The following is a 13,538-nucleotide window of genomic DNA, read 5'->3' on the forward strand; positions in this document are numbered from 1 at the left end:
AGGTCCATATCAGACTTTGGGGGGGGGGGACAGAAGACTGGGCCACCGCTAGTAAAAGAGCTGGAAGAAGGAGCGGAGGCCCGGCAAGAAGAACTGAAGAGGGGGACAAGACCACCGAAGTCATAAGAAGAGGCGGCGGTGACAGAAGACCGGGCCACCGCTAGTAAAAGAGCTAAAGGAAGAAAGCAGAGGCCCGGCAAGAAGAACTGAAGAGGGGGACAAGACCCCCGAAGAGGGGGGCAAGACCCCCAGGCGGCGACGAAGAAGAAAGCCGGGCTCCTCCGCTGGTAAAAGAGCTAGCAGAAGATAGTGGAGGAGTCCGGCGGGAAGACCCCCCCAAAACGGAAGAAGACCCCCGGAGCTGTGCAATAAATTATTTTAAAACCTTGTGTTGTGTTTTATTTACATTTTTTTCACCAGGTAAATAGGTTGGGGTACATTGCTCCCATACTCATCCACATAGGGTGGGGGGCCGGTATCTGTGTGCCCCCTTATTAAAGAGGACTCCCGGATTCCGATAAGCCCCCAGCCCGCAGACCCCGACAACCAACGACCAGGGTTGTCGGGAAGAGGCCCTTGTCCTCATCAACATGGGGACAAGGTGCGGCCCCCCTTCCCCAAAGCACCCCCCATGTTGAGGGCACGTGGTATGGCTCGGGGGGGGGGCGCTTGCTCGTCCCCACCCCCTTTCCTGACTGGCCGGGTTGCGTGCTCGGATAAGGGTCTTATATGGACCTTGGGGGGGGACCCCCATGCTGTTTTTTCGGCGTAGGGCATCCCCTTTAAGTCCATACCAGGTGACGGGGCCAGCGACATGTCAATCTCGCCGCCAAAGGCAGCGACATTGTCTCTGTGTGCAGAAAAGTACGTTAATTTCAAAAGTACAGCAGACTAACACACAGACGGCCGGATTGTCTGCCGGACTCGCAGCCCAGTGGACAATTTTTGAGTCAAAACTACTTTCTAAGTCCGCCGGACTTTTGGGGGAAAAAAAGTCCGCCAGAGCACAAACATGGGCGGATTACCAAGTCCGCCAGATAGTCTGATCATGTGTACGCGGCATTAGGGAGCGTGCAGGAGTGAGGGATCAGGTCATTAATACTGATCGTTGCAGCCCTTTAGACCTAAACAAGCTGGTGCTTTCAGGGCTCGTGGGGGAGTTGTTCTGGTTGTGCAGTGCAAAATGCCTCTGATACCCCTGGAATTCCTGCTTTTTAGTGCGGTTGTCAACAGTGTAGTGTTGTAGTTGTAGTGTGGGTCAACAAACCCCAGTGTTATGGCATAACAAATACAAAAACATTCTGCTAATCATGCAATAAACTTTTAAGTTTGGATCATAGCAAGCATTGACTAATGACTACATCAGGTCTGTGATAGACTCATACAAACAAATTTGTAACATTTTAGTTAAAGTGTTACTAAACCCAAGACCATACATTCACTATATCTGGTCTCCCACAGTAAACAGAACAAAGAAATGCAATTACTTTAGTAAATATAAAAGGCTAAATACATTTTCTCATCAGCAGTATATAGCAGTCATGTGACTTCTATCGGTGTCAGGTTAAAGCTTGTAGGAGGAGTTTCAATACTCTGACTGTCCTATGAGGCTTCAGGACCCCGGACTCTCTGTCTGGACAGTGCTGATTTGCCCTGTTCTGATCACATGCACTCTCTTAAGAAAAAGAAAAAAAAACTCTCTAGCTATACACACCAAACTGAGCATGTGCAACCTGTCCCACCCCCCCCCCCCCCCCCCCCCGGTCCTGTTCTATCAGGAGATGTATTGGGGACACTAAAAGAGGAAAAGAGGATCAGAGAAGACAGGATCAAGCAGCCTTTTTACATAAAGCAGAGAATTAACTTAACCCCTTAGGTTCCACAGTGAGTATAAAAAGCATGCTTTACTGCATATACAGACTGATTTTACTGCTGTGAGTTTAGTGACACTTTAAATGAAAATGTTCTAAATGCTTTTAGAACCTAATAATTATTAGAAATTAAAGCATTACTGTGCCATAGACTTGAATGTCAAATCTGATCCCATAAGCCTTTATAAGAGTCCTTATGTCACTTTGGTCCTGATTCTTGTAGTACCTGGCAAATCTGTAGATACAAAAGAATACTTTCATTTTAAACCAAAGTTAAGTGAAGCCTCCCTCATATATTATGTCATAGCATATAATTACATGTATTCTAAATTCACAAGAACAGCTTTTACAACAATGAGTATCAGCAAGGGCCAGAAATAACCGATTATGGCTGTAGCCACAAAATACACGGGAACCATCCAGATAGTATAATTTCAGCCAAAACCATTTTTTCCTTATGAATAAACTCCTCAGTGTCTAAAAAAAGTGTAGCCCTAACCACCTGTCCTTTCCCCAACAACTCCGCCCCCGTTTTGTCCTTTACTTATCTTAAAGTAGAACTATAGGCAAAACATTATTTTTTATTTTTTTGGTAGACCAAAGGGAGAGCTGTAACAACTGTCAGATTTTTTTTTTCACTATCTGTGTCCTATTTTAGAGATTTTAGAGATTTCCCTTCACTTTCTGTCCTGTAGCCAAATGGGAAGTGAGAAGAAAGCCCTGAAAATTAAGGAAATCCCTTGGGGTCTCCATTGGAAGATGTCCCCTCTATTACTTTTATGAGGACAACACAAAATTGGGGATTTTCTTTATTTTAACTTACTACCACTCTGACACGCTTATGATAGCTGTACTTACCGATGTTTCACCTAAACCACAACAGTTTTTGCGAGCGGTTGCATTATCCCTCTGGCTTTTTATATTGTCCTACTTTGTACTTACCCTGAATACTCCAGGTATTATATGTTCTGTACTTTTGTCAAACCTTTGTGAAAACCTAGTAAAATCATTCTAAACAAAAAAGAAACTTTAGCTATAATTCTGTCCCCCAAAGACTCATCTGGCTCACCAATCTACTGCCGCTCCTCCTCTGGACTCTGGAGTGGTCTCCAGCACCATTCAAACCACTTCCTGGGAGACCAGGGTGTGAAGACCACCCACAACCCCCTTGACACACAGGATAATAGTATAGTAAAGGCAATGGTCATCAAGACCAACAGAGCGGTGAATCTTTCCAGTGGAGACACAGACAGCAGTAAAAGCTTGACAGACAATCTAACCCTTCCCCACGTGTGGGCAGGTAGTGGTTAACGCTGACCCAGCTGGGAAATTGAAAGCTAATTGCGTTTCCCGGGTTTTTCTTTGTGGGTTTTTCCTGGGTCAAACCACCCATCCTGTGTGCTATAAAAGGGATGGAGTCCCGGACCCTGGGGGTTGTCGTTGCTGTTCTGTCATTTCGACTCCAGCTGGCTCGCTTTGGCTGAACCCATTTGCTGCTGTTGAGGGAGTCTGCATTCCCAGTGACATGCCGAGGTTTCAGTTCCCATTGCCTAGGAGGATTGCTGGGAGTAACAGTAATTTCTGAAGATATTAACCATGGACTGCCAAAGATGAACTCTTTCCTATGCAGGTATGCTGGGGCAGCCACAAGCCTGAGTTATCTTCAAGGCTTTATTCCAGACTGTTTGCATATGTCAGCATGTTAATTTTTCAAGTAAAGCTTTTGAAATGTTGCCTTTGCCTGGTCTGAAGTTACTCAAGGGGTGAAATGCAAGTGACTGGCACTTATGCCGCATACACACAACTGGACTTTTTTTTCGACGGACTTGGTCCAGCGGACTGGAATCCGGACAATTCGATCGTGTGTGGACTCCAGTGGACTTTTTCGTCACAAAAGTCCAGCGGACCTAGAAATAAAACTCGCTTCAAATCTTTTCGATGGACTCGAGTCCGGTTGAAAAATCCGATCATCTGTGTGCTAGTCCAATGGACTAAAACCGACGCTAGAGCAGCTATTGGCTACTGGCTATTAACTTCCTTATTCTACGTCATCACGTTCGAATCCGTCTGACTTTTGGAGTGCTCGTGTGTGGCCAAGTCGGTTCGTTTGAAAGTCTGACGGACCTCAGCTGCAATGTTCGTCAGATTGTCTGCCGGACCAAGTCCGTCAAAGTCCTGTCGTGTGTACGTGGCATTATAGTCTACAGCTGAGGTCACTAAACAAGAGTTCATACAGTATGAAGATACAAGTGGTTACCAAGGGTAACAAAGGTCTCTTTAGCAGCCTGTCGTAAGCATGTACATGTGGCAGGTGGGATAGCCTCTTGCAGAGCGGGAGATGTTATCAGCACTCATTCAGAAACGATCCATCTCCCATAGCAAAAGGAGCAGATCTGCACTGCTGGGGCCCTTATCCTGTACACAGGTAAGGATGAGGAAGAGTTAAGTAAAGTGTATGCATGGAGTCCATGCTGGGTGCATGGTGGGACCCCATACTGTTACTGAGAGCGAGGTAGTGGTGATGCCCTGGACAGGTGGAGAGGGCAAAGGCTCTGCCTGTGCCACCTAAATGCACAAGTGATCATGGTGATGTATAGTAACATTGAGAAAGTTTATTGGAGATAAGTTGGTTGTTCCAGTAAAGGTACCCTCTGTGTAAGGCCATGACTCTATACAAAGTGCCTAGCGTAGCCCCTAAGAACCCACACAGGGTCTCTCATGTAACTCTTGCTTGGCACTCAACAAGGAGGGAAACATTGAGACAGTGACAACCAATCCCCCACCTACCCTTACACACACCATGTTAAACTATATATAAAAAAAAAGATTTTGACTAGAGGTAAACTTTAAATGATATATGTTTCAGTCACCTTTTTTGCAATGACTTGCTAGCATTGTAAGTGTATTTATATTCATATTGTTATGACATAAAGATAATGGACTATGAACATATGCTTATATTTCAGCGTCTTGTTTCCATACCTAAAATTCAAACCAGGATACAAGCGTTCATCAACAACCTTATCATCCAACCGTCGGAAACTGTATTGTGGACGACAGCTCTGAAACCAACGATCAAGATTACAGTTCCAGTTGATTTCTATGCCCATAATACCACCCTAGATAAAATAAAGTTTTAGATATGAAAAAGACATGCAAAAATGTATACACCTTTTACAATGCAGCAACACAATATTATACATTATTTACTCCTTCCTGTCAGTTGTAAGCATGCTGTATATGCGTCAGCATGGAGGAGGGCCTTATTGCGTGCTGTCACATATACAGTCTCCGGCCACTTTATTAGGTACACCTTGCTAGTACCGGGTGGGACCCCCTTTTGTCTTAAGAACCACTTTAATTCTTTGTAGCATAGATTCAACAAGGTGCTGGAAACATTTCATAGAGGTTTTGGTCCATATAGACATGATAGCATCATGCAGTTGCTACAGATTTGTCGGCTGCACAGCCATGATGGAAATAAGGTGCTCTATTGGATTGAGATCTGGTGACTGTGGAGGCCATTGGAGTACAAGGAACTCATTGTCATGTTCAAGAAACCAGTGGTAAGATGATTTGAGCTTTGTGACATGGTGCATTATCCTACTGGAAGTAGCCATCAGAAGATGGGTACACTGTAGTCATAAAGGGATAGGCATGGTCAGCAACAATACTCAGGTAGGCCGTGGCGTTTAAATGATGCTCATTTGGTACTAAGGTGTGCCAAGAAAATATCCCCCACACCATTACACCACCACCAGTTTGAACCATTGATAAAAGGCAGGATGGATCCATGCTTTCATGTTGTTTATGCCAAATTCTGACCCTACCATCTGAATGTTGCAGCTGAAATCGAGACTCATCAGACCAGGCAACATTTTTCCAATGTATAGTCTAATTTTGGTGAGCCTGTGTGAATTGTTCATAACTGACAGGAGTGGCACTAGGTGTGGTCTTTTGCCACTCTAGCCCATCTTCCGCATGGTTCAATGTGTTGTGTGTTCAGAACTGGTATTCTGCAGCATACCTAGGTTGTAACAAGTGGTAATTTGAGGTACTGTTGCCTATCATCTCATTTTCGTACACACAACTGCCACTCACTGGATATTTTCAGTTTTTCAGACCATTCTCTATAAACCCTAGAGAAGATTGTTTGTAAAAATCTCAGTAGATCAGCAGTTTTTGAAATACTCAGACCAGCCCATCTGGCACCAACAGCCATGCCACTTTCAAAATCACTTAAATCCCCTTTTTTCCCAATTCTGATGCTCGCTTTGAACTTCAGCAAGTCGTCTCCACCACATCTAGATGCCTAAATGCATTGAGTTGATGCCATATGATTGGCCGATTAGCAATTTTTGTTACCAAGCAATTAAACAGGTGTACCTAATAAAGTGGGCAGAGAATAAATGTGTCTCTTGTGCTCCCAGTCTCATGCTGTCACCTTCAGCTCTCAGTCACACAGTAATGATTGGGAGCCAGTAATACAAACTGGTTATGGACTAGCAAGCTTCAATATATTACATTTTGTTTCTGGGGTTAGATACCCTTTAAAAGGATCTTCAGGCAAACTAAACACTAATATTTCTGTTTAGTGAACATTTTGGTTGACATACCTTTACCATGCTGAATAGTTAGAAACACTTTAGTAATTCATTTGTCAGTATGTCCTTTTCATATTTTTTTAACTGACCATTTTATCCATCACTACCTCCAAAATGTTTGTAATGTTTTTGCTAAAATGGTAAAGCCCAACTACAATCTAGTGTAGATAAGTTACAAAGAAACATGAATTGCCCATGGGACTTTAGATGAGGTGCAACACACTCAATACTAGCATCAATAAAGTCAAGATTTATTGGTAAATACAATTTCCAACAGATCAACAGTGACATAATTGTCATATAGGCAAGCAGATTGGTCAATGTATACATATTTATTCCGTAGACACATTTTACGCCAGTCACCTGGCTGAGGGTCAGAACCAAAATCTTTTATCCATCTGTCACAGTACATGGGGGTTTGCGGTCCAGTATTGTTTAATATAAAGGGATATAACAAAGAGATCAGGCCCTGAGTTGGGTTGAGCTGGGTTGATTCTACATCTGGTCTCAAAAGCAGTAGACAATTATGGGGGTTCGTGATGCCTCATAAGAGACTCCACAAAGTTGTGGATTTGTATGTAGCGAAAACGTGAGAGTCCAGTAAGTAATGGAATAAACAGACTCCTCTGGCCACGAGTAGAAAATGGACTGCAGTGAGGCCCTTTCCTCTCCACCTTTTAAAAATGCAAGGATTCTCCATCCCAGGTGGGAACAGAGGGCAGTTAAGCAGAGGCAAAAGAGGAAGGTGGGGAGTATCAAGCCGACAGAGTATTTAATGTAGTCCCAGACCAAGAGAGTGTGGGCCATTATTGGTTTCAGAGATTTAGGGAAGTGTGCAGGAGGAATCCACGGTATGGAGGAAAGAGGGGTCATGTCACATCCAAGATATCGATAAGGGTCCAGAGGAGGCGCATTAACTGCGTGTAGTTGGGCGATAGGGGCAATTTGGGCAGCTTTATAATAGTGTGCAATATTTGGGACTCCCAGCCCACCCCTGACTTTCGGGGTGTACAAAAGAGACCTGTTAAGCCATGGTTTATTTCTACTCAAGATACATTTCAGGATGCGGCGTTGCAAGACAGCTGACATGGGGGGGGGGCAGGGATAGGAAAAGCCCTAAATTAGTATAGTAATTTGGGGAGAAAGGACATTTTGATGGCATGGATACGACCCATCCAAGAGATTTGAGGAATATCCCAGGTATCTAGCAAGCGTTTCAAAGAGGATATAAGAGGGGGATAGTTGTTGGCATATAGGTGAACCCCCAAGTAAGGTAACGAGGACGTCCACTAAAAAGGAAATTGCGCTCCCGCCACTCTATCTTGTCCTGTTTGCACTGCTGGGCCCTTTGAATCCCATACCCACAGTTCCCGGATCAGACATTTCCAAGCAACTACTATCAGGTCATGAGCATGTGATGTCTTGCAGATTTGTAAGTATGGGTCCCAATTTGGTTGATACCCAATGTTTGCAACAACAGAATACATTGTATTATGTGTGTCATATATTCCTAAGCTATTTCTACTTTATAGATAATTGTGAGTGCATCAACCCCTTAGGAAGTGACGCTATGTCACAAACGCGCCGGGTTCCATGGATGCAAGTTCATACCTATTATGGATTGATTTTTGAAACACTAGGGAATTGATATGTATATATTGCCCAATCTGCTTGACTATATGGCAATTATGTCACTGTTGATCTGTTGGAAATTGTATTTACCAATAAATCTTTACTTTATTTAGTTTATTATTGAGTGTGTTACGCTTCATCTAAAGTCCCATGGGCAATTTATGCTTCTTGTAAATTGTACATTTTAAGTCCATGTTTTCATTGGGACTATCTCCTGTCACTTTCTGTGTCAGTGACTCCAGGACAATAATTGAGAGATTGTAGGCAACACCTGGAGAGGAATGCACACAGGGCAATGAAATCTTAGCAGTGGTTCTAATCCTTTTCCTCTAAAAAATTAATTTGCTTTGACCCCATAAGAGTTATAGCTCATCACTTTTTGTGCTTAAGACACCTAGTGAAGACACAGCAAAATATGACAGAGGTTCTAACCTTGCAACCTTGCATTAAAAAATAAAAAAAAACAAATAAAGAAAAGAAAAACATAAAGAAGGTTCTTGGTCAGAATGAAACAAAAAATATTTCAGAGATACACCTTTTTGGAAACTGCTTTGAACTCTAAAATTTGCTTTGGTTCGTGTCCCTGTGAATATGCTGACTATAGATGTGTTTAAACAACTTGGATTGGTAAACAGTGTACCAGGAACTTGAAAAGAGTGTTGCACTCCTTTTATAAATACACAGTGGCATTAACTACAATCAGAACGTAGTTTAGAAAAAAGCGCTGTGTCTAAAAATTACTTTAACAATGGGCTACAGAAAACATCCCATATTTTTGGGAAATCGCACCTCACCACAATTTTGCTTTCTAGACAATAGAAGAGAGCACAGACAGGAGTAGATGGTGTACGATGTCACCTATCAAGATCAAATGTGGGCATAAAGGATATATAAACACAAGAACCAAAATGTAATATATCGTAGGTTACCAGTCTTTAGATGTCGTGGCTGTATTTGTTTAAAATTTTTCATGTTCCGCAAGTGCAGAAAATACTTGCTGTCAGAAATACAGCACATTTGACACCTCCTAAGAGATGGGGTGATATATCAAACAATGTTATCTTGCTTTCAAGCTATTTTTTGTAAATTCCCTACCCCCTTGTCAATAGAGATGAAGGAGGGCCTGTTTGTGGCCCAAATCCTTAGAGTAGCCTGGGTGACAACAATGGCTGCCTACATGGATACAGTGGAAAAGTGCGTATGGCTACCCTAGGACAAGAGGTGTATTACTGGCAGGATTACCAGGCAAAAATAAAGAAAACCTGAACAATGAAAACTGATGCAGTCACTTCATCTAAGAAGCCTCGTACATACGATTGGATTGTCTGCCCACAAAACCTCAGACTTTTGTCCGAAGGGCATGGGCCCCAAACTTGTCTTGCATACAAACGGCACACAATTGTCGGTCAACAAACACAAACGTAGTGATGTACTACGTGGTTTTACAGCTCTTTAGCGCCACCCTTTGGTCTCTTTCTGCTAATTTCGTGTTAGTAGAAGTTTGGTGAGTGTTGATTCAAGCTTTTTATTTTTGCACTTTTTATTTCCTGCTTTTCATTTTGCCCTTTTCATTTCATGCTTTTCATTTCCTGCTTTTCAGTTTGTTTCTGAACGGGCGTTCATCAATCAGCCATGTTGCAGAATCGGAGGAGATAACGTGTTAGTTATTGTTGGTTTAGGAGTTATTGCTTTGACCCAAGTCCAGTCCAGGAACAGGAGGAGGAGGATTTCTTGGACCAAAAATTGGTTGCTTTATTAATCGTGACCAATTATGCCATATGCCTTTGCTGCGGGAGCTCCAGGAGAATAATCCAGATGATTTTCAGATTTATCTCCGGATGATGAACCCCTGCTTTTACCAACTTTTGGCATTGTTAATTCCCTATATTAAGAAGCTGGGCACATGCATGAGGCTTTTACTTTATTTTTGGGTTGAATAATGATTTGATTTGGTATATTTTCTATATTTTTGGATGCATAGAATGCACTTTTTGTTTAAGTTCTATTGGCAGGTATAATGTCAATTTTTTTTTTGTTTTATTTTTTTAATGCACAACAATTGTGGACTATAATACTTGGCTATGTGTTTTACTTCAAATGACAGTTTGGGAGTAAGCAGTTACATTTAAAAAAAATACAATGTAAAATTAACAAGGGACACCAACATAGTTGTATCTTTGATCTTAAAAACTACGGATAATGGTGTTGTGGTAACTTGCACCAAAAAAAATAAAAAATAAGAAGCATATTATTCTTGATATCATTAGGAAAAAAGGCCTTTGAACATTTGTTTGCAATAAAACCATCAGTATCACCAGCAAAGCAGCTTCATTATTATCGCATGAATGTTAATTCTTCATTACGAATGCTAGTTTACAAGACCAACCGCTTCTGGCTCGCCCTTGCTTCCGAGCATGCGTGTTTGTACTTTGGACTTTTGTCCGACAGACTTGTGTACACACGTTCGGAAAATCCAGCAACAGACATTTGTCCGTGGAAAATTTTAAAGCCTGCCATCCAACATTTGTCCGTGGAAAATCCGATAATTGTCCGATGAAGCGTTCAAACGGTCGGATTTTCGGCCAACGGCCTGTCATCACACAATTCCCATCGGAAAATCTGACCGCGTGTATGAGGCTTTAGGCCACAATACATTATGTTTTTATTTGTGGTTTAGGTACAATTTAATCTTCTAGGCTCATTTCTCACAGTGAGATGTGAGAGCGCATTAAAACATATACTAAAATGTAGTACCCTTAATCTTAATCAATATAATAGTGCTTGGCAAGCTGATCACTGTAGGCTGAGGGGAATATGCCATTAATAGACAGAAGTATTCTGCAACCAACAATGGCGAGCCATAGCATGCCCACTTCCAATGAGTTTGCATGCCCTTATCACTCAAAATGCACATGGTAGCATCATTAAATAGTTATGAGACATGATTCTAGACTAAATCAACAACTATGAATCTATATGCCTTTCAAGACCAGAAAGTGTATTGTGGTAAATTGTCAGCAGTAGAACTTCAGTAAAAGAGATACCTGACTGTACAGATTAGCTGCCTCCCAAATAGTACAATGCAGATTAACAGATTTCTTACTTTTTCTTAATTTTGGAAGTGAGGCCTTTACTATTTTACATTTCAGGAAAGCTTTACTTCGCCTCTTGTTTTTTTCCCACAAATCTTAACTTCCTCCAACTAGTAAGGCCGCGTACACACGCGCGGACTGTTCGCCCAACCTTGTTCGGCAAACAGTTTCGGCAAACAGTCCGCTCAAAATTTGCATGAGCGGACTTGCCCACACACGAGCGGACTGTTTCAGCGAACTGTTTGCCAAACAGTCCGCTCAACTTTTGAAATGAACGGACTCGCCCACGTAAGGCGGAGGCAAATCCGCCCATTTCGAGCGCGTGTACAGGTAGGCGGGGCCCGCGAAGGAGACGTCGCGGGCTCCGCCGCCTGGAATGGGCTTAAAGGGGAACCCCAACGCCGAAAAAAATCGGCGTGGGGGTTCCCCCAAAGTCCACACCAGACCCTTGTCCGAGCACGCTACCCGGCCGGCCAGGAAAGGGGGGCGAGCGAGCGCGCCCCCCCTCCTGAGCCGTACCAGGCCGCGTGCCCTCAACATGGGGGGGTGCCTTGGGGAAGGGGGGGCCGCGCGGCCCCCCCCACCCCAAAGCACCTTGTCCCCATGTTGATGAGGACAAGGGCCTCTTCCCGACAACCCTGGCCGTTGGTTGTCGGGGTCTGCGGGCGGGGGGCTTATCGGAATCCGGGAGCCCCCTTTAAGAAGGGGGCCCCCGGATACCGGCCCCCCACCCTATGTGAATGAGTATGGGGTACAATGTACCCCTACCCATTCACCTGTAAAATAAAGTACAAAAAAAAACACAACACAGGGAAAAAAATATTTTATTGCACAGCTCCGGGGGTCTTCCGTCTTCGGGGGTCTTCTCGCCGGACTCCTCCGCTATCTGTGTGTAGCTCTTTTACTAGCGGAGGAGTCCGGCTTTCTTCCTCCCCGCCGCCGGCCTCTTCTCCCGACTTCGGGGGTCTTGTCCCCCTCTTCGGTTCTTCTGCCGGGCCACCGCGCCTTCTTGTAGCTCTTTTACAGGCGGTGGCCCGGTCTTCTGTCGCCGCTGCCTTCCGTTCTTCTGTCGCCGCCTTCGGTTCTTCTGCCGGGCCACCGCGCCTTCTTGTAGCTCTTTTACAGGCGGTGGCCCGGTCTTCTGTCGCCGCTGTCGTCGCCGCCGCCGCCGCCTTCCGTTCTTGTTCTTCTTCTTGTTCTTCTTCTTCTCCTGGAGATGTTGACTCGACGAGCTCTCCGGCCGGAATGCCAGAGCCGCGCTGTGCGGTCACTTATATAGTGACAATGGGGCGGTGTCACATGGTATATGTCACATGGGTTGGTCACATGGGTTGATGTCACATGGGGACTATGACATCGTAAGGGGGCGGGGTCACCATGTGACCAGCCCATGTGACATATACCATGTGACCCCGCCCCATTGTCACTATATAAGTGACCGCACAGCGCGGCTCTGGCATTCCGGCCGGAGAGCTCGTCGAGTCAACATCTCCAGGAGAAGAAGAAGAAGAACAAGAAGAAGAACAAGAACGGAAGGCGGCGGCGGCGGCGACGACAGCGGCGACAGAAGACCGGGCCACCGCCTGTAAAAGAGCTACAAGAAGGCGCGGTGGCCCGGCAGAAGAACCGAAGGCGGCGACAGAAGAACGGAAGGCAGCGGCGACAGAAGACCGGGCCACCGCCTGTAAAAGACAGAAGAACCGAAGAGGGGGACAAGACCCCCGAAGTCGGGAGAAGAGGCCGGCGGCGGGGAGGAAGAAAGCCGGACTCCTCCGCTAGTAAAAGAGCTACACACAGATAGCGGAGGAGTCCGGCGAGAAGACCCCCGAAGACGGAAGACCCCCGGAGCTGTGCAATAAAATATTTTTTCCCCTGTGTTGTGTTTTTTTTTTGTACTTTATTTCACAGGTGAATGGGTAGGGGTACATTGTACCCCATACTCATTCACATAGGGTGGGGGGCCGGTATCCGGGGGCCCCCTTCTTAAAGGGGGCTCCCGGATTCCGATAAGCCCCCCGCCCGCAGACCCCGACAACCAACGGCCAGGGTTGTCGGGAAGAGGCCCTTGTCCTCATTAACATGGGGACAAGGTGCTTTGGGGTGGGGGGGCCGCGCGGCCCCCCCTTCCCCAAGGCACCCCCCCATGTTGAGGGCACGCGGCCTGGTACGGCTCAGGAGGGGGGGCGCGCTCGCTCGCCCCCCTTTCCTGGCCGGCCGGGTAGCGTGCTCGGACAAGGGTCTGGTGTGGACTTTGGGGGAACCCCCACGCCGATTTTTTTCGGCGTTGGGGTTCCCCTTTAAGCCCATTCCAGGCGGCGGAGCCCGCGACGTCTCCTTCG

General features: G+C 45.2%; 1 protein-coding gene across 1 annotated transcript in view; it reads right to left on the reverse strand.

Moving 5' to 3' along the window:
- The window catches only part of P2RX7 (purinergic receptor P2X 7), a 107,508-nt gene that overhangs the window by 28,331 nt on the left and 65,639 nt on the right, over positions 1 to 13,538 (reverse strand). Inside the window, exons 8-9 of the mRNA XM_077461989.1 lie at positions 4,854 to 4,990; positions 2,013 to 2,106 (exon numbers count right to left, since the gene is read on the reverse strand). Of these exons, the coding sequence (XP_077318115.1) occupies positions 2,013 to 2,106; positions 4,854 to 4,990 (231 nt within the window). The remainder of the gene's footprint in view (positions 1 to 2,012; positions 2,107 to 4,853; positions 4,991 to 13,538) is intronic.

This window comes from Lithobates pipiens, unplaced genomic scaffold (genome assembly GCF_037356315.1).
Source record: "Lithobates pipiens isolate NorthernLeopardFrog02 unplaced genomic scaffold, aLitPip1_a1.2 Scaffold_3, whole genome shotgun sequence".
Lineage (NCBI taxonomy): Eukaryota > Metazoa > Chordata > Amphibia > Anura > Ranidae > Lithobates > Lithobates pipiens.